General features: G+C 62.4%; 1 protein-coding gene across 50 annotated transcripts; it reads left to right on the forward strand.

Annotated features, from left to right (window-relative positions):
* Positions 1–1,445: 1,445 nt before the first annotated feature.
* PPIL2 (peptidylprolyl isomerase like 2) lies at positions 1,446–25,358 on the forward strand. Of its 50 annotated transcripts, none has more exons than XR_014068907.1 (26): positions 2,463–2,581; positions 2,735–2,926; positions 3,102–3,225; positions 3,828–3,921; positions 4,503–4,729; positions 5,269–5,339; positions 5,487–5,582; positions 10,164–10,213; positions 11,438–11,483; positions 12,997–13,059; positions 13,877–13,928; positions 14,826–14,877; positions 16,675–16,766; positions 17,277–17,366; positions 18,026–18,101; positions 18,745–18,905; positions 19,745–19,820; positions 20,160–20,266; positions 20,413–20,502; positions 20,705–20,738; positions 21,123–21,240; positions 22,673–22,729; positions 22,858–23,139; positions 23,237–23,299; positions 23,406–23,545; positions 23,741–23,934. XR_014068907.1 is itself a non-coding variant. In XM_081542021.1 (26 exons), exons 4-26 carry the CDS (start codon positions 3,862–3,864, stop codon positions 23,835–23,837), a joined length of 1,995 nt encoding a protein of 664 aa, XP_081398147.1. In that variant the 5' UTR covers positions 2,463–2,581; positions 2,735–2,983; positions 3,102–3,225; positions 3,828–3,861; the 3' UTR covers positions 23,838–23,934. The 50 variants fall into 50 exon arrangements, 37 of the variants coding, with proteins under 37 accessions (XP_081398127.1, XP_081398128.1, XP_081398126.1 ...); XR_014068905.1 differs by having other exon boundaries at positions 2,463–2,496; positions 2,735–2,983; XR_014068906.1 differs by having other exon boundaries at positions 2,463–2,496.
* Positions 25,359–25,415: the final 57 nt, after the last annotated feature.

The raw sequence follows: 25,415 nt of genomic DNA on the forward strand, positions 1-25,415 counted from the left end.
ATGATATTGTCAAAGCATCTGGGACCAGCCTTGGAGACCCCTTCCCCCACCCTGCCACTTCCCTTCCCCAGGCCGGGCCCCCGGACCTGCACGCCCTCCCCTCCCCCCTACCCAGCGCGCTCCCTTCTCCATGGAAACTTGAGATCCTGGCCAGGCCTGGGCCTCTGGGGTCAGAGGGCACCCTTCCCCCAGGCAGAGACCCCGCCCCAGTGGGCCTGCATTCCTGGTCTCAGATCCTGGCCGACCACCGGGAGAGGCGCTGGCAGGCCTGCCTGACACTCTTTCCCTGTTGCACTACTGTGCGCCCCTGGGAAGCAGTGCAATGATGAAAGGGCATCGGTCAGGCCCCGCCCACCACCCACAGCTCCCGGGCAGGGAGTCTGGCCGCCTCACTCCACTAACCAGCAAGGTGTGGAGCTGGGCCTGCAGGCCCTCCATCGGAGGATCAGAACGGCAGAGCTGGGAGGTTCTCTCCCAACCTCTCCATCTAGGTTGTGGCTGGACAGGGGGTGGGGCAGACTCAGAAAAGCTTTGATTTGAAGAGGATCTTTGCAACCAACTCCCAGGTAAGCCTGGGGGCTCAAGGTTTTGTCAGGACCCTATGGACAAGGAGGCCCGTTGCTTTGCCCGGAGGGTTTGCCCGGGCCTGGCTCAGACTTCCCCTGGGGATGAACTGACTTCCTGGGGATGCCCTGAGCCCGGCCCTCCAGGCAGGCCTGGGGAAAACATTCTCCTGGGTCCTCCGCAGGAGCAGAGCTAGCTGGGGTGGACGGTGGGTTCAGGAAATGGAGCCCCGTGCCCTCCACCCATGCCCACTCATTCTCTTACAGGGACGTGTGCTGCCCTGAGCCTGCAGGAGGGACGGTGAGGTGCCCAGCATCCCACCCGCACAGCTGGAATCGGGGGGACTGGAGCCGACCTGCCAAGGAGATTGGCCCCAGGCATGCCTGCAGGCCCCCTCAGCATCAGGACTAGACACAAAGGATTTTTATGTGCCCAGTGGCAGCCACTCAAGCCTTTCTCCTTGAGAAGGGGCCCAGGTGTCTGAAGGGGTATTTGGGAGTACCCTTCATCAATGGCTGTGCCCAAAGGGACAGTGGCTTCACCCCCCACCCTGGGGTAGAAGCCCTGGCACCCGGGGGGGGACGATGGGCCATGACACATGCTCATCTGCCTCCTAGGCCTGACCCCTTGGGGTTCCTCCATCCCAGGATTACCTGACTCAGACCGACCCCTTGCTCCTGTGCAGACTCTATACGCCATGGCCAAACACGCCATGCAGCAGTTTCCTGCCATTGTTGGGAATCAGGGCTCTGCTCAAATGTCCCCTCGTAGGGAAAGCCTTCCCTGGGCTTCAGGGCACCCAGTGTCCCTCCACCAGGGCCTGTTAGATCGCATTTTCCACCAGTGGCTAAAGCTCTCTTTAGACGAGGAGCCCCTGAAAGCAGCGAACATTTTGTTTTTGGCAGTGCTTAACACGGCATACTTATAAAAATCCAAAGAAACATATAAAGTGTGAAGTATTATAAGCATAACATGATGGGGATTAATCAAGGGCCTGCCTGACCTCTCAGAGGATGCTTGTCCTGGTTTTATAAAAACGCATACTATGTATTTTAAAGTCAAGTCACAGGTGGCCAGGCGACAGAATGGAGATCTGGAGGCGGTGAATCAGTCTCTGCAGCCCTAGGCAAGATACACAGGCCAGACCTCCTTCCTTGCAGGAGGGAGACCTCAGTGGGAGGAAGTGAAGGCCACCTCCTGTGTTGGGGACAGCTGGGGCTGGTGGTTTGGAGGTTTGGTGGTAGGAGGTGAAAAAAGCTCAAGATCTTGGGCTGACAGGAAGGGGTGTGGGGAGGGGACAGGAACCCAGCGCTCCAGGGAGCACCCCCTCATCAGAGACTGGAATGGATGGTGGTGTTGGTCCCTGACCTAGTAGGAGAGGGAAGTGGGAAGCAGGTTTGGGAGGGGGAAGGGGGGAAAGGAGCTGCCAGTTTCTGATATGCAGAGTGTGAGATGCCCGGGAAACATCCCCCTGCGGACGCGTATAGGTGGGTCTGGAACCCAGGGAACTTGGGGTTCAATCAGTTCTGGGTTGGGACTAAGAAGCGGGTAAGATGTCCAAGAAGGAATGGTGGTGACCCTCATGTGGTGGAGGCAGGCTGGAGAGAGTCCAGAGAGAAGGTGGAAACTCCGGGGCTATAGGATTTGTGGGCAAACAGAAGTCTCCGGGGCATTGACGTCCCTCAGGTCCTACAGACCCTGAGGAGGGGAGCGGCCGGGATGTGGGGGGCCTGGAGGCAGCCCGAGGTCCGAGGGTCTCAAAAGAGGAGCGGGATGCGCCTGGCCCGGGCGCAGCGGTGCGCGCCCCGTCTAAGCCTGAGGGCGCATGCGCAGAGCGGCGGGCATTGTCACGTGCTGCCGTCCGGCCCGCGGTCTCCCGGGAGCGGCCGGAGCGGTCCGGGGGGCGGCGTGCGCGGTGGCTGGGGGACAGCGGTGCGTCCCGGGCCGAGCCCCGACAGCCACTCGAGCTCCGGCCCTCGGGGCGCGGGGGTGGTCCGCCCCTCCTCTCCCGGGGCGGGTGGGTTGGGCGCGCCCGGACCCACCCCGGGGGTCCCGCCTGGATGGTGGCGGAGCTGCGGCCCTCGGGGGGGCTTCCTTCTCTCCCAGGGTGGGGGTCCGTGAGCGCGCCCTGACCCCGGGGACCCCGCCTCGACCGCCGCTCGGTCTCCAGGCAGCCGAGCCGCCGAAGCCCTCGAGGATGGAGGTCCTGGACGAGTTCGACAACGAGTTCCCCCAGACTGTGAACTTCTGCCAGCTCATCTCCGAGGAGGACTTCGAGAGGCAGGCGGCGACCTGCACGGAGCGCGCGCTGCGCCGCCTCTTCCGCAGTCTCGACCGCAACCCGGCGCTGGCCGAGCGCGTGGTGCGCAAGGGCAAGCAGGCCGAGTGCGAGCGGCGCGGGCTCCTCTCCTTCCTCTGGGTGCGGCCGGCCGGGCGGGGTAGGGGGGCCCGGGGTGGGCGGCGGGGTGTGGGCTTCCTGGAGGCGGCGGCTCAGGCGTCTGGCTTCCTCCGCCCTGCCCCGCCTGCGGCCCTCGCAGGCCAAGGCGTCCTGTGTAGTCCAGGGGGACCTGAACTGCTGTAACAGCATGAGCGCCCTGGAGATGCACCAGCGCTTGCAACAGCTCAAGAGACGCATCCACCGCGTGCACCTCTACTCCCAGGGTGAGCCCACCGCCCGCTGCAGCAGGCCCGTCCGACTCACACCTCCCCGCGGGGCCACGGCGGGCTTTCCACGCCTGGGCTGTCAGTCAGGACCCCCGGAGGCCCGCCCACTGTTTGGGTGGGAGGAAGTTCGTGCTCACACGGGAACAGATGAGGGTGGAGCTGGAAGGTGGCTGCGTTCACTGCCACCCTGGGAAGGCGACCGAGGACAAGGCCACAGCGTTGACGTCCCCTGTGAGGTGGGGTGACCTCGCTTCCCCCCGATGCCCTGGACTGAAGAACTGTGCTGTCCTTTGGGGGACCTACTTTATTTGTGTCCCTTGTCGGGGTCCCCTGGTATGTTCGCTTGTCCCCCTCTGCCTGTGTGTCTGGGACGGTTGCTCTTAAGCTGTGATGAGGTTTGGATTTGGTCCTTGGGTGTGTCCGTGTTCAGGGTTGTACGATGGCGGTGGACTCAGGACGTCAGGGGCCCTGGCTCACCCGGGCGGGGTGGGGGTAGTCCCACGGCACCCTTTCATCCAACAGCCTACCCCCACAGCACGTGTGGCTCTCATCACAGCCTCCCGAGGCACTGGCTGGCGTTATTTATTCCTGTTTTATAGAAGAGGAAACGGAGGCCCAGGGAGGTTGCCCAGCATGCGTGGGCCACACGGGAGCGGTGGCGCTGAATGGGGACTCAGGCCGGGGTCACTCCAGGTGCCGGCCATCGGCCTCCGCCCAGCGCCCCCCAGCAGTGCCCATTCTCTCCCGAGGGGCAGCAGGAGGGGCTTGTTGACCCCTACTATGTTGACGGGCTCCACATCTGAACAGTAGAAAGACCCAAACTCATGAGAACGGGAGAGGCGGGGGGAGGCCCCGGGGGTCTCCCTGAGCTCACTTCTGCAGGACTTCCTCCCTATGGGCGCTCTGCACACCCCCAGGATGACCCAGGGCTGGGTGGCATTGGTGGGCTCACTGGCCAGGGTCTGGACACCCCACAGGGGCGCTGGCAGACTCCAGGGTGGGTAGCAGGCTAACTCCATCACTTCCTGTGGAATCCTGTCCTGGCACACAGCCCGGCGGGGCTCCGGCCTGTGCCTTGAGTGGTTTAGACTTCCCTGTGGGGCGGCCGAGGGGCCAGGGAGATGACGTGTGTGGGTGCCCATCCACGGTGGCCTTAGGCGTGGTCGCCCGGTGCCCTGTGCGGGCCTGGCTCCCCTGCCCGTGGGCGGGCCTGTGTCTGCCCTCCCACACCTGTCCAGGCCTGGGTGGGTGCTCACGGATGCCTCTTGCCCCAGATGCCAAGAAGAGGAGGAGGAGGAAGCAGAAACCAAAGAAACCAGAATGCATCGTCTTGCGGGACTGCTCGACCTCCCTGTGCCTGTCCCCAGCCCTGCCGCCGCCTGTGCCACCGCTGCCGCCTGCCACCTCCACGGCCTCCACGGCCTCCACGGCGGCCCCGTCACCCGCTGTCTACACTATGCCCCGGGTCTTTGGCCCCTTCCTTCCGCTGCCCAGCACATCGGTCAGTGGCCTGCGGAGGGGCAGCCTCTGTGCCCTGCTCAGAAGCACCCCAGCGATTCCCTGGCCACACGGTAGAGGCTCCCAGAACGTTCTCTGCAGGCAGCAGCAGACGAAGCAGATGATGAGGGCTGCCCTGCTGGGAGTGTTGGGTGGGAGACGCACAGGACCCCACCTGCCTGACCTCAGGGCACTCGGCCGGACCCCGCGGCTCCCTGCGGATGCCTGACACCCACCTCTCCTCATGGGGTCCATCCTCCAGGCTGCCCTCGGAGTGCCTCTGCAGCACCCTTCCTCCTTGGCCGCCCCTCCTGACTCCCGCTTACCCGTCACCTGCCCCAGGCAGGGCTGGGGCAGCCCCTGTGAGCTCCCAGCCTCTCTCCCAGGCCTCGTCCCCCAACACCAAGCCCCGAGTGGCTCCCAGCATGACCTGACATGTTTGCCCATTGGCGGAAAGGCACAGCGTCCCCCTAGTTCTGGGAGAAGGTGCTTCTCTTCCCAAGGAGGACCCCATGCTTGTCCTGTTTCCTTTGTTTCCTGCAGCTGGAGAAAGGGGAAGTTTCGAGGTCTGAAATGAAATTAAACTGGACAGGCCTGTCATCAAACCCAAAGAGGTAGGTTTTCTGGCCTAGCCGGGATCCTGACCTCCCTCTCAGATGTTCCTCCTGAATCCTGAGTGCTCCCTTCCCCTCCTCATTGGCTCATGCATGGCCCATGCCCCCACACTGAGGCTGAGCCCCCTGCCTCACCTTGTCTTGCAGCCACATGGTCGACCTGACCCCCCTGGTCCTCAATCCTGGGGGCTTCCGCTTCTCGTACCTGACCAGGAACAACACGCACAGGCTCCACTTCCCCTGGTGAGTGTGCCCTGAGAATCCAGACAGCATACAGGAGCACCAGAAGGATGTGCAGGGGGATGGTCCCTCCCACTTCTGGGAGGGACCCTAATGCTGGAGACTGGCTGCCCCTTCCTAGTGCTTATAATGGGAAAGCCGAACCAAACTGCCCGGGGGCCAACATAGAGGGAGCGATTCCATCAGCTGGGGGCAGCCCTGGGATCTATCTATACGTGGTTCTGCAAATCAGGTGTTTACTGAATGTGTGGTTTTCTTTTATTTTAAATTACCTTTTTTTGTCAAGTATTTCCCATGTTATTGAGTGTTGGGATTGCAGCTTCATTGCGTTAGAGGACTTTTTTGTTTGTTTTTAAACAGCTTTATTGAGGTATTATTCACATGGCATATAATCCACCCGTTCAAAATAATACCAGTGCTGGGAATTCCCTGGTGGTCCAGGGACTCGGTACTGCAGGGCCCAGGGTCAATGCCTGGTTCAGGGAAGTGAGATCCCACAAGCTGCATGGTATAGCAAAGAAACAAACCAACCCAAGACCCCCAAAAGCCTAGAAATTCACCAGTAATAAATGCAGAATGCCCACCCTGCTGTGTGGACGGAGCACACATTACTCGCCACTCCCGTGTGTTGCAATGTTCCCTTAGTGGGGACAGTTCTCAGCCCCCCGTCACATGCTGCTCTCTGAGTGTGCTGTGTTGCCTCCTGGTGCCATCACCAAAAATGGGCTGTTTCTGTTTTTTAAAAGTTTGCAAAAGCAGAACATATTCTATGGGAAAAAGTTCACAATACAGAAATGAATACATAAATACGAGAGTCCCAATACATTGGTTGCTTTTGTAAATCAAGGCAGGCTCACACTGCAGCTTGTTTCGTCCACTATCATACCACTGGGCATCTTGACTCTCTGGGCTGTAAAGACCAGCTTCCTTCCTTGAACAGCTGCTGAATAGCCCACGGCAGGGCTGTGGCTGGTTCTTTTGGGCGTTCCCTGACGGATATTTGGATCGTCTCCGGGTTCACACAATCACAAACATTGCTGCCGTGGACAGATTTGAGCAAACATCCCAAGCGAGGGGTTTCCAGAGGCAGGAATGGAGCAAGACCATAACACGGCCTGGGTTTCCTTGTGTGTTCCTCTGCCGGCCCTGTGCGCTCTCTGCGCCTCAGGAATCCAAATCTGTGTCCTCCATGTCTCCTGCGCAGGACCTCCATCTGTAGTAGCACCGCCGCCCCTGAGGAGACACCAGCCTCGTCTGTGAAGGCTTCCATCTTCACCCCGCCTGTCCTGCTCAAGTTCCAGCCTGTGCCCAGACCCAAAGATGACTCAGAGAATGACCCTGGCAGTGCAGAGTCCGTGCCCCACCAGAAGGACCAGTCCCCTCTTCCGTACAGACCACGGCCAGAGGATGAATAAAACTCACCTACTGGTGTCTTCCTACTGCCATGCCCTCACCTGCGCCTGACCCGGAGTCTCAGCCCTGGGCACTCTCAAAGAGCAGTGGGTGAGGGGAGCTGCCTGGGCTGTAGTGACTCTGACCTTTTGGGCCTCACTTGATCCCGCTTAGTTAAAAGACTACCAGTTTTTGCTATGCCTGGCCCCCAAACACAAGCCTAAGAAACAGTGGTCTGTTCCCCCCATGGGATGACAATGAGCCTTCAGGCTTGATGGCCACCTGCCCCTGGGTCCCCCAGGAGAGGGGCTTGCAGGCGGTGGGGTCCAGGTGAGCGGTGAGAGGGCGGATAGCGAATGTGGGGGTCCATCTGGAGGTGTCTGGGGCAGAGACGGGCCGAGGCCAGCGGCCCTTAAGGGCGCCGAGCGGAAGACCTGAAAGGCCAGGTCAGACCAGGGCGGGTTTGGGAGGGGATGGCGTTGAGCTGGGGCCAGACAGGCAGGCTAGGTAGGCGGTGTACAGAGAGGTGCAGGGACGAGGAGGCTTCGACGCCGAGAGGGCTCAGCTTCGGAGCGCAGGAAGCCTCCGCGCCCGGCGGGCGTGCGCTCGGGATGGGGGCAGGGGCAGCCAGGGACCACAGCTCCCGGCGTGCCTAGCCCTCGCTTCCGGGGCGGGTCAGCGGGACCCGGAAGTAGTTACGCGGTTCGGCCGAGGCGCCGCGGTCCGAGGTGTGTTTTCCCCCTGTTTTCTGCGCTCGCTGACCCTGCCGTCGCCATGGGGAAGCGACAGCACCAGAAGGACAAGATGTGAGTTGAGCCGTCGCCGCCGGGAGCGGGCTTGTCCGCCCCGCGCCCGAGCTCCTCTAGACGCCGCTTCCCCGGAAGCTTCCGCGGTCCCCTGCGGGTCGCCCCCCCCTCAGGCGCGGGTCTCCGGGCTCCGGTTCTTTTTCGCCCCTTCGACGCCGCTTCGCCGGAAACTTCCGCGGTCCCCCGCGGGGCGTCCCTTCAGGCGCGGGTCTCCGGGGCCCCGTCCTCCCCGCCCCTTCGACGCCGCTTCGCCGGACACCTCCGCGGTCCCCCGCGGGGCGTCCCTTCAGGCGTGGGTCTCCGGGGCCCCGTCCTCTCCGCCCCTTCGACGCCGCTTCGCCGGACACCTCCGCCGTCCCCGCGGGGTGCCCCCGTCAGGGTCTCTGAGGTCCCGTCCCCTTGGTTCCTCAGGCTCGCCAGCTCTTCCCTGGGGGGTCTCCTTGGGCGCGGTTCTCATCCCCCGCCCCCCAATCCGCTCTCGAGCTCCAGCATCTTCCAGTTAAACCTACTTGGGCTCCCCAGCTGCCGTCGAGTTTTTTTGATTTTCTTAACAGCGAGACGATATTCAGGACTGCTTTCCTTTAGGATGGACTGGTTGGATCTCCTTGCTGTCCAAGGGACTCTCAAAAGAGTCTTTTCCAAGAGTCTTCTCCAATGGTTTTTCCAGTAGTCACGTATGGATGTGAAAGTTGGACTATAAAGAAAGCTGAGCGCCGAAGAATGGATGCTTTTGAACTGTGGTGTTGCAGAAGACTCTTGAGAGTCCCTTGGACAGCAAGGAGATCCAGGCAGTCAATCCTAAAGGCAGTCGGTCCTGAATATTCATTGGAAGGACTGATGCTGAAACTCCCAATACTTTGGCCACCTGATGCGAAGAACTGACTCATTGGAAAAGACCCTGATGCTGGGAAAGGTTGAAGGCAGGAGGAGAAGGGGACGACAGAGGATGAGATGGTTGGATGGCATCACCGACTCAGTGGACATGAGTTTGAGTAAACTCCAGGAGCTGGTGATGGACAGGGAGGCCTGGCGTGCTGCAGTTCATGGGGTCGCAAAGGATCAGACAGGACTGAGCGACTGACTGAATGGGGAGATGAGGAAGACCTGTGTCGACCTGCAGTTTTCTGCTTTCCCTTTGACCCCACTTCAGTCAGGGTCTGCCCGCATTGCTCCTGTTGGGATCCCTTAACTCCGGTGGGGCTCCATCCAGGGGTCAGCTTGCAGTCCTCGCTTCGTAGGGCGCACCTAACCACCTCTCTCCCTCTGAAGCCCTTCCTCAGTGTCTGGGACACCGCTCTCTGTTTTCTGGTTTCTTCAGAAGGAGCGCTCTCTGGGTTCCCTCTGCTGGGTCCTCCCCTTCCCAGACCTCGTAGGTCTCCCTACGTTTCAGCTCTGTTTTACATCCTCCTTGGGTGATGGCTCCAGCCTGGCTTACAACACCGCCCCTGGAAGATCTGATGGGCTTGTGGAGTTCAGTGAATGAGCCCCGCTGTGGAAGGAACTTTTTGCTCGTGGAAGGGACTTTTTTTTTTTTTAACATTTTTATTGAATTTGTACCAGTATTGCTTCTGTTTTATGTTTTGGTTTTTTGGCGGCAAGGCATGTAGGATCTTAGCTCCTCCACCAGGCATGGAACCTGCACCCCCTGCATCGAAAAGCAAAGAGGAACTCGTTCACTGTCAGCCCTTGAGCCTGCTCTTCCCTTATTTTCCCCTCAGTGGTTGCACCCTGGCTCCTTCGCTGGGCGTTTCCCTCTGGCTCCTGTCCCTCAGTAAGTCCTGCTGGCACTTCCAGGAGCTGACCACGTCTTGCTGATCCAGCCGTCTTCTCAGGTGGAGTTTCTGCCGGCTCCGTTGTGGACCTTTGTAGTCGCTCTGATTGGTTTCCGCTGCCTCCTGCTTGACCCTCTGCACGCCGCAGCCAGAGTGACGCTTTGAGGACTCAGGCTGGACCAGGGCCCTGGCAGAGCCCTCCGAGCGCCTTTCCATCCTGCTGGAAGCCAACCCAGAGTCCTCCCACGGCCCGCCAGGACCCTGGTGACACGACCACCCCCCGAGTCTCCGTCCTCAGCAGCCCCCACTCCTGGGCGTGCGAGGTCCCTCTACCTGGAAACCTCCCCCGCCAGGTCTTCACGTGACCCGCCACTTCTCACCGTTAACCCTACTGTTAAATTGAGTTCATCTGCGCAGGAGGGCCGTTTGGGTTTGCTTATGGGGGTGTCTGTTGCCCATATCTGTATTCTGTTGTGTTTATCACAAGGTGTCTGACATACAGTAGGTGTTTAATAAGCATTTGCTGAGTGAGTGAAGTGACTCGGTCATCAGTTTATTTCCAGAGACCGTCTTTGTTATGAAAGCGGAAGTATTAAGGTTCTGTCTCTTTTTAGGTACATCACTTGTGCTGAATACACTCACTTCTATGGTGGCAAGAAACCAGGTAAGATGGAAAATCCTTCTGTTCCTTTGAGTGTGTGGGTGTAGTTAAAGGATGATGTCTTCGCTGTAGAATGAGCTTGTAAAATTGAATAGTTAACAAGAAGACGGAAACTATAGTGGACAGATGGGCTGAGGACACAGCTCACAAAAGAGGAGACACACTAAATATTGGAGAAGATGTTTCATCTTGGTGGTGGTTTTTTTTGTCTTTGGCTGTGATAGGTCTGTGTTGCTGTGAGTGGGCTTTCTCTAGTTACAGCACTGGGGGCTCCTCTTATTGTGGAGCTGGGGCTCAGTAGTTGTGGCACATGGGTTTAGTAGCCCCGCAGCAAGTCAAATCTTCCAGACCAGGGATCGAACCTGTGTCTCCTGCATTGGCAGGTGGATTCTTAAGCACTGGACCACGAGGGAAGTGCCTTTTTTTTTTTTTTTTAAACATAGGTTAAAATAACGTCTTGTCTATCCAGTTCATAATACAAAGAATGACAGTACCTGAAGCCGGCATGGCTGCAGTCAGAAGAGCGCCCTCCCCCTCGCTGCTGGCCCAGACCTGGTGCGGCCTGCTGGGGAAGCAGAGCCGGGAGGGGCCACAGCCGGGGGTTAGCCAGGGTTGTGCTGGGGGAGGATCCCACATGTGGTGTGTGCTTTTTCCTCTAAGCTACTTCTTGGCATACACCACGTTTTGGTTCTGTGTTAGGCCACAGCAGTTTTTGCACTATGTAATTTACGTCAACGTTTTCTTTTCTTTCTTTTTTTTTCAAGCAGGCTTTAGTATTTTTATTAAAGTATAGCGGAGCTACAACACTATATTTCTTCCAGGTGTACAACACAGTAATCTGATATTTCTGTACTTTGCAAAGAAAAACCTAAAGTAGGTCTAGTAACCATCTGGTGCCGCGCAGTTACTAGGATGTTACCGACTATAACTCCACGCTGTTACATTTCGTTCTTGTGACTTACACTTTTAATTTTTATTTAATTGTTTAAAATTTACTTATTTACTTGGCTGTGCTGGGTCTTAGTTGTGGAATGTGGGATCTAGCTTCCCGACAAGGGTTGGAACGTGGGTCCCCCCTGCATTGGGAACATGGAGTCTCAGCTGCTGCACCACCACGGAGGTCCCAGCATGCACTTTTGCTTAAAATGTAGTCGACTTGTTGGAGCACATTTGTGAGATCTTTCTGGAATAATTATTTTCCCCAACCTTTGTTTTCATTTTGCACAGATGTCCCACAAACAAATTTTCGCCGTTTGCCTTTCGACCACTGCAGGTAAGAGTTGGGAGAGCTTCCCCCCTCGAGAGAGAGTTCTCAGGCCCTCCCCTGTGACAGTGAGCCTGATCCCCAGAGATGCCGGGGTGGCTTCTGTCTGCGTCCCCTGCTCGGCTCTTCCCTGGGGCCAGAGAAAGGACCCAGCAGTGGAAAGAGCTGGGTGGCTTTCTGACCAGGGCGTTGTCTTGAGCCCAGCGCTCACCTCCCAAGGCGGGTGTGCTCTGTCCTCAGGCCACCCGCACAGTCCAGAGAATCAGTGCTGGGAGGGGTGAGCTCCCTGGCCCAGGTGTCCCACCCAGGAAGTGGTTTGGCTCTGAGCTCTGGGCTGTCACGCTTTCCTTCTGGTCCTGAGGCTAAGTAGCAGCAGCAGTATCTGTGCTACATGGGCTCCCTGCCCCCTTCCCTGGGAGCACAGGTCACTGTGGGGGCAGGAGGGACACTGGTGCAGAGCCGATCCAAGGCGTTTTCCCTCGTTAGGCTTGGGGGAGTGGGCAGGTCTGGTGGTCCCCTTGGGCCTCAGTTTCCCCCAGTTTGAGCCGTGGTCAGCTCTGTCCTGCACAGATGTATCTACACAACATACCCCCTCTGCCCCCCCAACCAGGTTCTGAATTTGTAGGTCAGGGCGAGCCTTGAGGGCTGACCAAACTCTCCTGGTGACCCTAGCACCGCAGTGGGGCCGGTCAACCAGATGGCCCAGGGCAGTGAGGGCGCAGGGACAGCCAGAGGGCTCCTGGAGGGCCCCGTGGAGAGGGAGGGCTTCTCCTGTCTTACTTGCTGAGGGTGCAGGTGAGGCCCCGGCGTGGACGGCCGAGGTTCTGTCCACCGCCACCAGCTGTGTCATCTGCCTCCCGGGAGTGTGGTCTTGTGAATGGTTTTATGGAGGTCTCTGGTTCCCGGAGCCTCCCAGAGGCCTCTGCTCCGTGTCTTGCCCATTCTGTAACCCCTGGGGTTCTGGGGGAGAGCGTGCCCTTGAGGCCCCATTGGGAGAAGGTGCCCACTCACACTCTTGCTGTTGGGAGCCCGCCTCGTTGTTGGCTCCTGCTCTGGTCAGTCCCAGGCAGCGCCCTGGGGCTGGAGGAGGGCGCTGGGCCACAGAGGGCAGCTCCCTGGGGTGCTGTCCGGGGAGGGCTGTCCGGTCCCGGGGCCGGAGACCTGCTGCCCGACATGTAGGAGACAGGCACAAGCAAGCCAGGTCAGAAGGGCCCTCGAGGGCTCGTGATGGAAACCCCAGCCCGGAGAAGAGGAAGTCCGCTGGGTACCGGGCGCCTCCATCTGGGCACAGCTGCTCCTAAGCAGACCCTCCACAAGGCAGCAGGCACCCTTCGACCTCCCTGCATCGGAGCTTCCCGGGCGTCAGACCTGGCCTGCGTCATGTGCCCATCCCTTGGGACTGTGCAGGAGTGGTGCCTGCCGCGCAGCCAGGAGCGGGCGGGGCCCCCTGACCACGGAAGCCTCGCCAGCGTCTCTAGCTCCGGAGAGGACGGCGCTCAGGAGTGACTCTGTCGTCTCTCAGTCTCTCTCTGCAGCCCTTCGCCTACCCGGTGTGCACCCCTGAAGGCGTCGTCTTTGACTTGCTGTGAGTTTTCCCTTGACTTCTAAGCTGACGGATGTGGTGAGATTGTTGGCACCCATCCGGGACAGGGCTGTGGGGCAGTGGGACGGTGTGGGCTGCAGGCAGGGCTGCACTGCAGTCCCACAGCCTCCAGAGCCCTGGGTGGGCCTCTCGGGGTCGGGAGGGGCAGCACTGCCCTGACCTCTGCCTGGGGGCCCCCAGCGTTCTGATTCGCACCCCTTAGCTGTTGGAACGTGGGCGAGTGTGTACCTCTCACGTCACGAAGGCAGAACTATAGTCAAGGTGCCTGCCTTTCCGGTGCTGCCCTTGGCAGCCTCGTGCTCTGACAGAAGCAGGCTTCTGTCATTTCCTCGTGGCTCAGTCTCATTTCAGAAACCGTGGAAAACGCTTCCGAGTGAAGGGAAGTTGGCTGTAATCTCAGCGCCTGGGACGAGCGCTGTCAGTCTGGACCCCTCTTTGCCTGGGAGGTGTTTGTGGGAACCTGGTTGAGGTCACACTGCAAGGGTGCTTCCAGATCCATTTTTCATAGTTTCAACGAGAGCTTTTTGCCCCCGTCATTCAGAACTTTCTGGAAGTGTGGTTTTTGGGGCTGGCCCAGTACCTCCCTGTAGAGCTGTAGCGACACGTGTGTAGGTCTTCTCGTTAGTGTTGTTTATCCACGTTTGTGCCCAACGGCAGTGAAAACCCCAGGCGCCCATTGAGGCCCGTGTCGCCAGAAACACCCTCCTTCCTGTGAGGAGGCGGAGAGTGGAGGCGCAGCGGGACCCCAGCCCCCCTCTCTGGCCGGTCGCCATCTGACACACTTTGTCTCTTCCTTTAGGAGCATCGTTCCTTGGCTTAAGAAGTACGGGACCAACCCCAGCAACGGAGAGGTAGGTGGCCCCGCAGGAGCTTCGGCGAGGTTGACAAATGCTCTGGTGTCTCTCACAGACACACGCGCGCACACACGCACGCACGTGCGTGCAGCCCCTCCCATCCCCACGCCTGTCCCTTCTGGAGTGTTCCCCCCACGTGCCCATGTGTGGATCACACAGTGGTGCCCTCCTGTGGTGGCACTGCGGGCTTTGGCATCCCCGACTGTTATTGATGCTGGCCGGGCGCACGTGCAGTGGCCTGCAGCCTGCCAGCCCCTGGGGCTGCATTTTCGGCGTGGTAGCTCCTGGCACATTGCCCTGGAGGAGTGAAACCATTCCAGGCTCCTGCCGATGGGTATGAAGGGGATTGGGGTCCCAGACCCTCGGAGGCACTGGGCGTCCCTCCTTATGGGCTCTGTGGAAGCAAGCTTACCGCTGCTGACGTGCCGTGGGTGCCGTCGGGAGAGAACGCGGAATTGGGTCCCTCCCACCACAGCCCTGCGCCCCTGTCACAGGCCTGGGTCCCATCCCGCTCCGCTGGCTGCTCTCTGTTCCCTCACGGCGTGCCTGCAGTTCACTCACAGGGAGGTGTTAGCGCTGCGGTGCGGGGCCGGCTCTGTCACAGAGCAGGACCAGAGGCCGGGGTGCTGCCCCAGAGGAGGACGGGAACCTGGGGGTGTCAGGGAGCAGCGCCGATGCCGCGGAGACCCTGGGACGGGCGAGGTGGGGGCGGTTGGGCAGGGTCACACCTGTGGCCTCGCGGGCCCCGAAGGGGGCCTTGGCCTGGTTCTGGGTGGGCAGGAGGCCAGGCAGGGGTTAAGCCGGAGCGAGCTGCTGCCTGCTGCACCGGCCTGGTGGCCTCGGCACCTCTTCACACTAGTTGCTTGTTTATTTTTATTAATTCTGCTCTTCCAGAAACTGGATGGGAGGTCCCTGATTAAGCTGAACTTTGCGAAGAACAGTGAAGGTGAGTGATCCTTCCCAGCCAGCTCAAGGAATGGCCTGAGAGACCAGCGGCCCCATCTCTCACCAAGTTCTCCTTCCCTTCTGAGCAGGCTGGACGCTTGCTTTTAATTTCTTAAAAATGTGATAATGTCTTCCTAGAGGCCTGGGTAGTTTAAAGCTGGGGATGGGGATGAGCCCCCACTGCGGGGCACTTGGGCGGTGTGGGCCGAGCTGGGCCCCCGGGGGCACGGGCCCTGCCCGGCCGTGGCTCTGGTCCAGGTGTCACTGGAGACAGAGGTGCTCAGGCTGCGGCCCAGGTGGGCAGCTGGGCGTGGGGGTGGGGGCTCCTGGGCTTTTTCCACTCAGCTCAGCGTTGGTCGTACGCCCCAGCGCAGTCCCGGGGTCCTGCTCTGCACCCTGCGTGCCCTCCGCTGTTCTTGCTGGCCGGACGCCTGTGTTGAGGCGACCTCCACGGGCACTGACCTTGCTCTCGGTTCTTTGTGGGCCAGGTGCCCTGGTGGAGGGTGGGGTCAGAGCTTGCTGGCAGGTGGGTTCCAGGGGATGCGTGGAGGCCGGCCAGCCCCAGCAGGTGCAGACGGCAGTGAGGAGCCAGCAGGCCTCGACGGCCTCCCTGCTCCAAGAGCAGCTCCTTCACCAGCGTTCACTGAGCGCCTGCCTGCTGCATGCAGTGGGGTCCTGTGGGGAGTGTTCCAGGCAGAGGCCCAGCCGTGACAGGCCCCGCGGCGCGGCCCGGGGTCCACTGTAACTTGTGCAGTGTGAATGGACCGGGATCAGGGGTCAGCTGAGGTGAGGGAGCCCAGCAGTGTCTCAGGGCCTGGGCAGTCACGGGAGGGCTCAGAGATTCGAGTAAGAAAGAGCTGACCGAGTGTTTTTTTTTTTTCATTACTAATTTGGCTGCGCCATGTCTTAGGTGCAGCATGTGGCATCTAGTTCCCGGACCAGGGATTGAACTTGCATTGGGAGCACGGAGTCTTAGCCACTGGACCCCCAGAAAGTCCCCCTCAACTGTGCCTTTTTAAGTTGTTTATCACCCTTGATCTAGAGAGCGCCCTGTTGGCCTTGTGTCTTTGCTGATGATTTCAGGGTTGAGAGAGTGGAGTTGGTGTGCCGCCCGTCTCCAGCCCCAGCCTCGCTGGGCCGCAGTCGGGCGTCTGATCCTATCTGTGCTCCCGTTCCGCACCGCTTGGTGCGGTCGTGGGTTCACACTTCAGTGTTGAGCGTGTCTCTAAAGACTAAGCACTTAAGAAACCGGACCACTCTCGTCACATCTAGAAAGTCAGTGTGAATTCTTTAGTGTCGAATATTCGGCCAACGGTCCCGTTTCCAGAATGCTCTTGTAATTATTTTTTTGCAGTTCTGAAGTCAGGCTTCTTAGAATTCATGCAGCTCCAGGTCTCTCATTTCTCTGTGTCCCCTTTCTGCAGCATCCTCGTGGGGACTGACTTGCATGGGCTCCCAGCTGCCCTGGGGAGTGGGTGGGGTGCAGCGGGGCAGGGAGGGGCGCAGGAGGTGTGGGGACAGGGCGGGGTCTGAGAGAGGGGCTGCTGTGGGGTGTGCGGGCCAGGTTGAAGGGGCAGCAGGTGGGTGTGGGGGCAGGCTGGTCCCGGAGGCAGAGGGCGGCCAGGTGGGCTGGGGCTGATGCCGCGGGGCGGTCCTGCAGGGCGCCGAGCTCCTGCTCTCGGAGGAGGGGCCTGGGCAGCCCCTCGGCCCCCGCCCCGCCCCGGGCCTGCTGCCACAGGGTTCCTGCCCCCTTTCTCTCACCCCACATCCCCACCCCACCCCTGCGTCTTCTCACCAGGGAAGTACCACTGCCCGGTGCTCTTCACCGTGTTCACCAACAGCAGCCACATCGTGGCCATCAGGACCACCGGCAACGTCTACGCCCACGAGGTGGGTCATCACGAGCCCTGGGGGGGACACTAAGGGGCCTGAGCCCCGGAGGTCACGGGCTGAGAGCCACCGCTGCAGCCGAGGGATGGCGGCCTTCCTGTGGCCTCCGGGCCTGGGCCAGGCAACTCTGCCCACTGAGCGGGTCCGACCTAGTTCCCGAGCCCCGCAGGCCTGCAAAGACCCTGGAGGGAGCCCAACTCCAGGCACTGCCCGGGGAGCAGAGGGGTGAGGTTCCTGCTCTGAGCCGGGGTGCGCGTGGCAGGCTGTGGGTTTTCACGCCCATACCTGGAGCTTGGACCCTTGGGGCTCTGGGGTCATGGGTTGGGATTGGGTGGAGGTGGGTGGCTTGTTGGGAGCAAGACATCAGGGACCCGTCTGGGGCCCAGGAAGCCCTGCCCCCTTGGGGGCACACTCTGGTCCCATCTTTTGCCCTTTCCCCCTTCCTGCGTGGGCTCTGGGCTGCGGAGTGTGGGGGAGGCACCGTGACCATGGCCTTCCTCCTGGCTGTAGGCAGTGGAGCAGCTGAACATCAAGGCCAAGAACTTCCGAGACCTGCTGACCGATGAGCCCTTCTGCCGGCAGGACATCATCACCCTGCAGGTGGGCGCCCTGCCCCGCTGTTGCCCCCTGGCTCTCTGCCTCGTGGCCCGGCAGAGCCCCTCCCGGCCGTGGGTCACCCCGGGCCTCTGCACAGGCTGCCACCGCAGTCTGGGGCCCCCGGCTTCCCGCGGGGGCCACCCCTGACTTGTCTCTGCCCCGGAGCACCTCCAACTCGAGGCCGCCTCGTTTCAAGCCTGAGGGCAGGGCAGGTGCTCAGGACCCAGGGCAAGCCTAGGGCACACCTCTAGGTGTCCTGAGAGCCTCGTGAGAGTCACGGCTGCAGACAGTCGGGGGCCTGGGTCCTCCTGTGGCTCACCCCATCACAGTCTGAGGCCAGTGCACGGCCTCCCCCCAGGGTGGGCTCTCTGGCCCCAGGCAGACTGTGGGGTCCACCTGGCAGCCTACTGCAGGGGGCAGCCCGGGGGAGAGTGGAGGTAGGCACCCTGTGTCCAGCGCTGACAGCTGGGGGCGCTGGTTGGCTGTGAGCGGGGAGAAGGCATGCAGGTGGGGAGCGGGTTTGCGGCCCTGTCCCTGCCCGCCCTGCTGACCCCCAGCCTCTCCACAACCCCGGGCCCCTGCCGACTCCCGCCTCCCTACCCAGCGGCTGCGCGGCCCAGGACGGGCCGGGCTCACTGCCACACATGCTCTCTGTGCCATAGGACCCCACCAACTTAGACAAGTTCAACGTTTCCAATTTCTTCCATGTTAAGAATAACATGAAAATTATCGACCCAGGTACGTACAGCCGGGCTGCCCAGGGGCGAGGGGGTTGGGTAGCACAGCCAGCACCCCTGGGGGACGCTCCGCCCCCCCGAGTTCGGGGGTCCCGGCCCACTCTGCACAGGCCTGGCGTGTCGTGAGCTGCCGTGCCGTCGTCCTGTGCTGGGTCAGCAGGGACCCTGGCGCCTGGGCGTGAGGGCCAGCTAGGCCGTCACTGCCAGGACTCGGCTGCAGGCCTCTGAGGGCTGCTTCCTCTCCTGGGTTCCTGGGGCCTGGGTCACCCTTGCCACGCCCCTCAGAGATGGTCTGTTTCTCACCACAGGGCCGGGCCGGGCCGTGTGCGCTGGCCGCCGGCGGGCAGGCAGGCAGGCCCCGGAGCGGGGGGAGCGAGATGTGGGGCTGTGACCCCGGGGTCGGGCCAGGGTGGTGGCCTTGCCCCTGCTGCCTCCACGGCCGCCTGCTCCCTCCACGGCCCCCTGCTCCCTCCATGGGCTCCCCCCAGGGCTGCCGTGACTAGGAGGCTGTGACTGGTGGAGGCTTGGGTCACCCTGGCCTCGTGCCTGGCCGGGTGCTCAGTGGCTCTGGCCTCCTGTTCCCTCACGGCGTCTGGGGACGGCGCTGGGCCTCAGCTGCTCAGGACCACCGTGCTGTCTTCTAGATGAAGAGAAGGCCAAGCAGGACCCGTCTTACTATTTGAAAAACACAAACACGGAGACGCGGGAGACGCTGCAGGAGCTCTACAAGGAGTTCAAAGGGGACGAGGTGCTGGCGGCCACCATGAGGGTCCCTGAGAAGGCGAAGGTGGACAAGCTGAACGCCGTGAGTAGGGGGCCCGCTCCCCTGCCCTGGCGGCACTCCTGGAGCACGGGGCTGGGTGGGGGGCGGCCGGCAGCCTCCATGGTTCCTCACCACACAGCGGCCTGGGGTGTGGGCAGGCACGGCCCTGCGGAGCAGGCCACCGGAGCCAGAGTGACCCAGGGGTGCCGAGCTGCCGGGGGGGTGGGGGGGCAGGTGGTCCCGGGGTGCCTGCCACCCGGCCCTCACCTCCACATCCTGCCTGTCCCTGTGCTTGGCCCTGGGCTCCAGTCGGCAGTGAGGGCACTGGGACTTGTGCCCTGGCCTGTCGGGCCCTCAGCTGGCCCTGCCCCTTGCCACGCAGAGCCTGGGGGACTGGGGCTGGGAGACTCCCCTTTAAACGATTGTCCAGGAAGCCAGGTGTGCTAAAGACGAGGGTGTGTTGTTCACGACACAGTGGTTCCTAGCGTTTTGATGCATTTTCTTCTGATGTGAAAAAACAATCTTTTTTTCTGTTTAGAAAGAAAAAAGCCATTTGTTGTGGATGTTTTTTTCCTATAGAAATTTGAAACCTTTAAAAGGAAGCTTAAGTGCCTGGTGCTTTGAACCCCAGAGGCGCCCACGCTCTGCCTGGCGCGCTTTTCCAGGTTTCACCTAACATGAGGCTTGGCAGCCAGGCCTTCAGCGCAGTTGAAGCCGAGGGCCGCGGCTCCCTGGGCCCTGCAGGAGAGACCAGCGTGGGCTGGGCGTACTGTCCCCAGGAGGCCCCCTGGCGCCTGTGGGTGGTGGAGGCAGGCGACAGGCAGGGCCCGGGCAGAGGGGTGGCCCCCTGGTACTGACGCACCGGTGCGGTTTCTCCGCAGGCCCACTACTCCACCGGGAAGGTCAGCGCCTCCTTCACGTCCACGGCCATGGTTCCCGAGACCACGCACGAAGCAGGTAGTGCCTGGCCCCCCTCCCTGTCTGCGGCGGCCGAGCACGGGCGTCCTCCCCCCGGCCCGCCTTGGCTCTGTGGGCTTGCCGGCAGCTCGTGAGCGGTTAGGTGGGGATGGGCCCTTTCGAAAGTGAGTTTGTGTCTGGGTGGGGTCGTCCGTCTGGAGGCTCCCCTGGGGGGGCCGCCCCACCTCAGACCCCAGCTCCCTCCTCTCCTGGTCTTGGCTGGTCAGGGCCCACCGTCCCCCAGCCCTGTCCTCCCCTCCCCATGTCTGCCCCTGGTGCCCGCCCTCCCCCTGGGCCCCCAGTCCCGGGCGAGCGGGCAGCTCAGGCGTCTGCTCATAGCGGCCATCGACGAGGATGAGCTGCGCTACCGGTTCGTGAAGAAGAAGGGCTACGTGCGGCTCCACACCAGCCTGGGCGACCTCAACCTGGAGCTGCACTGCGACCTGGTGTGTGGGCCCCCCCGCAACCCCGCGCATCCTCGGGGTGGTCAGTCTTGCTGCGTCCACCGCCCAAGGGCGCAGCTGTGGGCCCAGGAGCCCTCTCCACTGTCGAGGCTGCTGTGTGCCTCACGGGAGCCCTTGGCCCGTTTCAGACCCCAAAAACCTGCGAGAACTTCATTAGGCTCTGCAAGAAGCAGTACTACGACGGCACCGTCTTCCACCGGTCCATCCGCAACTTCGTGGTGAGTGCCGATGCCGGTGCCCCCGCCCGTGTGCAGGGTCCTCCCACGGGGGTGCTGACCCCTTCTTGGGCCCCAGCCCAGCTGGCCACGTTGGGCTTGTGGGGGTGACCGGGAGGCCCCGATCTCTGCAGCAGCAGCTGGGGGTACAGGCGGGCAGGTGGGGGCTCACGCGGGGCTCCTCACTGGCGGGCTCTCCCCACAGATCCAGGGAGGCGACCCGACGGGCACCGGCACAGGTGGGTGATGGGCCGCACCCCCGGGAGGCCGTGGGGGGCGCGTGGGGGCCCCAGAGCCACGGCCTCCAGCTCCCGTCTCCTCGTTCTGTGCTGCTGGCGGGGCCTCCTCAGGCCTCCAGGGGCGCCCCCCCGTCTGGCAGCAGACCTAGGGGCGCAGTGGGCAGGGGTCGAGCTCTGCCCGGGGCTGCTCCCGCAGAGCCCCCTTGGGCTGCTGGCAGCGTGGGCCGGCCTGCCCTCCCTCGGTGGAGTCTACTCCGTGTCCTGGGGAGGGGCCCGCCCAGGGCTGGGGGTCCGCGGGCAGCTGGTGGTGAGTGCCCTCGGGCGGCGAGGCCTCTGGGCTGGCCAGGCCATGCTTGTCCTGCTGCCCCCGCCCTCCTCTTCCAGGCGGGGAATCCTGCTGGGGGAAGCCCTTCCGAGATGAGTTCCGGGCCAGCCTCTCGCACACGGGCCGCGGGGTGCTCAGCATGGCCAACTCGGGGCCCAACACCAACAAGTCTCAGTTGTGAGTTGATGGGGTGGGGGGCTGGCTCCTGTGGGCTCCCCATCAGCCTCGCCCTGAAGGTCGTGCCCACTTGCGTCCGTTGAGCCAGAAGGCCGCCCCGCGCTTGGGGTGTTGCCTGCCGAAGGCCTGGGGTTGTTAGCAGGAGGCAGGGGGTGCCCGGGGCTGGTGCAGGTGGCCTGCACACGGCCTTACCCGCCGCCTCCCCACGGCAGTCCTCGTGAAGGAGGAGTTTTAAAAACGCTGAACTCCTCAGCTGTATTCTAGATGCTTTTCCCAGACGTCGCGGTCCGTGGGAAGGTGGTGGGGGTGTGCCCGGGTCTGTGCTGGAGTCTGTCTCGCGCGTGTCGAGGAGGCTGTGGGCACAGGGCGTGTCTGCTCTCAGTGGTCCCCGTGTCTCTGGGAGCCGCCCCTCTGGGTGGACAGGGCCTTGCCCACGGTGAGGGTGCCCGTCGGTCTGGCGTGGCTCGGTGGGCCCTGGCCGTCTTGGGCACCAGTGCAGCTGGATGGGCCCCGTCCAGTGGCCCGGGTGACTTGCTCCCGGTGATTTTTTCTGAACCTCCCCCAGCGGGGCCCCCCGGGGAGCGTCCCACAGAAGAGGGCCCTCCCGCCGACCACGAGGAGGGGCTCTGGGCCGCCCTCTTGCGCCAGCGTCCGCGGGGCCTGCAGCGCGTCCCCAAGGGGGTCCCCACGCTGTCTCCCCCTCGTGTCCGCTGTGCTGGGCTGCTTATGCTCCTGTGTGGGTGGGATTCCAGTCGCAGCCGCGTGGCGTGTGTTTTAGAGGATCGGGCAGCATGTGAGAGCCTCCACATGGGGACGCGCCTCAGCTTTCTGAGGACGTCTTCTACCTCGTTAACGCGATGTCACAGTTCCTGCTCGTGGGCGCCCTGCCTTCCTGCAGACAGCTGCTCCTGGAGGATTTTGTAGTTTGTGATAGCTTGGAAATGGAGTTTTTCATCTCTCATTCTGGGTGGTGGTCACTCATGTAGGGGAAACTACTACGTCCATTTAGGTGGTGGGGGCGCAGTTGCTGAGTCGCGTGTGTCCGGGCCCTTATCTGAGAGAGTGGAGGCTTCGTGGACGCTCATGTTCTCGGCTCGAGGGGTGGGTGGACTTGGGCCCCTCCAGGCTGGGCTGTGCGGGGCCCTGGGGAGCGGGGTCGTCGCCCAATCTGCCTGTCGGGCCTGCTGTTCCAGGCCGGTTCCTGCCGGTTTCGGAGTTCGCATGTTCCTGGGGCGTCTCTCGGCGGGCTCGTGTGCTTGCCTCCCGCAAGCTGTGGGTGCAGCCCCGGGGGTCAGCCTCTCTGCCGTGTCCGTGTGTCTCTCCCAGCTGAGACTGTTGACTGCACCGTCCCACGTGGGAGCTTGGCCTCAGGGGGCTGAGGCAGGCGGGTGGGGAGGCGTGGACTCTCCCTGATCATCCCGTCCTTCCTCAGCTTCATCACCTTCCGCTCCTGCGCTTACCTGGACAAGAAACACACCATCTTCGGGCGGTAAGGCGCCAGGCGGGGTCTGTGTGCGGGGTGGGTGGCCGCCTCCCTCAGGCCGGGCCTGTGCCCCCTTGTCCAGTCTGTGCACAGTGGGGAGGTGACCCTCTGGACCTGAGACCTGCTCCCCGCAGGCTCTCCCTTCGCAGTCCTGAAGCTCACAGCTGGGCCACGTCCTGTCTCTCCACCTCTTGTCCGGGGCTCGGCGTTCACCCTTAGCGCCGAGTCCTCTGCAGACGCCGTGTGTGTGCACGGTCCTGTCGGTCTGCGCACGGTCTGGGTCCCGGCCTGCATAGGTGCCCACACCGGACACGTGCTCAGGCGCCCCGCTGCTCCGCTGCAGGGTTGTTGGGGGCTTTGACACACTGACGGCCATGGAGAACGTGGAGAGTGACCCCAAAACTGACCGCCCTAAGGTACGTGCCCCGGAGCAGAGGGCCCTCTCCCTCGGGCTCGGAGCTGAGTGGGTGGCAGGCAGGTGGGGGTCCTGCTCACGCCCACCTCCCCCGCCAGGAGGAGATCCGCATTGACTCCACCGTCGTGTTCGTAGACCCCTATGAAGAGGCCGATGCTCAGGTGAGGAGGGGCCTGGGGGGATGGCTGTGCCTGCGACTGGCCCGGTTCTGTCCCAGGAGCCCCGCCTGGGCCAGCGCTCAAGCCAGCCTCCGCCTGGCCCCCACAGATCGCCGAGGAGCGCAGAAAGACGCAGCTGGAGGCGGCGGCCCCCGAAAGCACGGCCAAGAGCAGCCAGCCCCCCCAGGGGAGTCAGGGCCCCCAGGCGTACCGCCAGGGGGTGGGCAAGTACATCAGCCCGGCAGTCACGTGAGTTTCCGCACTGCCCACGCCCTGCGTCCTGGGGTCAGAGTCCGTATGGGGGTCAGACGGAGGCTCCAGGACTGTGCTGTGAACTGGGAGGGACCTGGGGGGTTCAGGGCCTGTGCAGCCCTGTGACGTGCGGGGGGCTCCTAGCCGGGGGCCCGCATGCACACTGCAGCTCGTGTCTACTGTGCCCCCCAGGAAGCGGGTAGCAGAGGAGGAGCCGTCCACCAGTGCAGCTGTCCCCGTGGCCAAGAAGAAGCCCAGCCGCGGCTTTGGGGACTTCAGCTCGTGGTAGCAGCCGGCTGCTGCGCTGGGTCCGGGTAGGCACTTGCGGCTGGGGTGTGTGCAGAGTCGACCATCCGCCCTTCAATAAAGCCCTGGCTGCTCTCCGAGTCCTTTCCTGGCTCCCTCCCTGGGCGGGTGGCTTGGCCTGGCCCTGTCTCCACATCTTGGGCTTCCGGGGAGGAAGGGCTGTCTTCTGACCCCCGTGCCGCCCTCCTGTCACCACCTCAGGGTGGCCGGTCTGCTTGGTGTGGTCCTCCAGCCGGTGGTCCCCTGGGACCTCAGACCAGACCTTCTGACTCAGTGGGGGCACAGCCTTGATGTTTCGTCCAAAAACCTCTTCTGCCTCTCGCTTGGGTTCATGGGGTCCACCCAGCCCCAGGACTGCTCCCCCTGCCCGTCAGGAGGGTGAAGCCTGCGGGCTCCCTCTGTCCTGGCCAGAGCTGAGCAGGGGCCTTGGGAGCTGGCGCCCCTACCTGCTCCTCCGCACCCTGGGGACTCGGCCTTGTGCTCGCCCAGCGACCAATGCCCTGCTCAGGGTGGCCTCCCCTGGGGAGCCGCCTCCCGTCCTGGACACGCCCCCTCGGCTTCCAGCACAGACGCTCAGGACAGCTGCCGCCTCCCAGGACCAGGTCTGCTCCCAGCGGGAGGCCCACAGCCTCCCTGAGGCCCTCGCCAGGCTCTCAGCGCTGAGCTCCCGGGTCAGCATGGCTGCCCGCACCCCCCCCCCCGCCAGGCTCCGTGCCCACTCCTGTCCGGTCTCTTTACCCGAAACCTCACGGTAGTGAGTGCAGCTGGCTCTCGCATCCAGGAAGGAGGTACTGTGGGTCTTCCCCGTCTCTGCTGCTGGGCCCAGGCTCACAGGTCCACACGTACGGTGGCGCCTCTCCCGCTCCTGGGCCTGCCGGGCCTCCTCCAGGGCCTGTGACTGTCCGCTGGGACCTGGGCTCCACAGGGACCATCCTGCCCCATGCCTGCGGCCAGGCCGCCTCCCTCGTGTCTTCAGGACCTGGTGCCAGCTCCTCCTCGGCAGAAACTGCTGAGCGGCTCACCCGGTCCCTGGGAGCTGGGGTCACGGGGAGGAGGCGTGCGAGGCGCTCGCCTGAGGCTCCTGGAGCAGGGGCGCCCCACCCGCGGCCCCTCGCTGCCCTGCCAGACCACCAGACCGTCGATGCTACTGACGAAGAGGCAGCGAACATTGGAAGCTTTATTTTGGAAGCTCGTGCAGACAGAGGACGGAGGGCCGGACACGGGGTGGTCCTGCTCAGGGAGCGCGTCTTTGGGCTGGCCTGGGCTTCTGTCCATCCGTCTGTCCAGCGGCCGGGCCCACCGGCCCTGACGGAAGGCCAGCCACCCCGGGCTGCAGACCCACAGTTCCACAGAGGGGACAGGCCCGCCCAGAGCCTCTGACGAGGGAGGATTTACGTCTCTGTCATCTTGGAGCTTAAATTGTACTTCTCTAGATGTTAAAAACAGTCAGATTGTGTAAGTCCCTGGGGAGGGCGTCAGGTAAAGTAAAGGACTTTTGAAACAATTCCCAGTTCTGATCCCTCCTAATAGCTGACAGATGCCATCAAGAGTAAGTGTTAAG

This window comes from Giraffa tippelskirchi, chromosome 11 (genome assembly GCF_054371585.1).
Source record: "Giraffa tippelskirchi isolate mGirTip1 chromosome 11, T2T-mGirTip1v1.2.pri, whole genome shotgun sequence".
NCBI classification, from domain to species: Eukaryota; Metazoa; Chordata; class Mammalia; order Artiodactyla; family Giraffidae; genus Giraffa; species Giraffa tippelskirchi.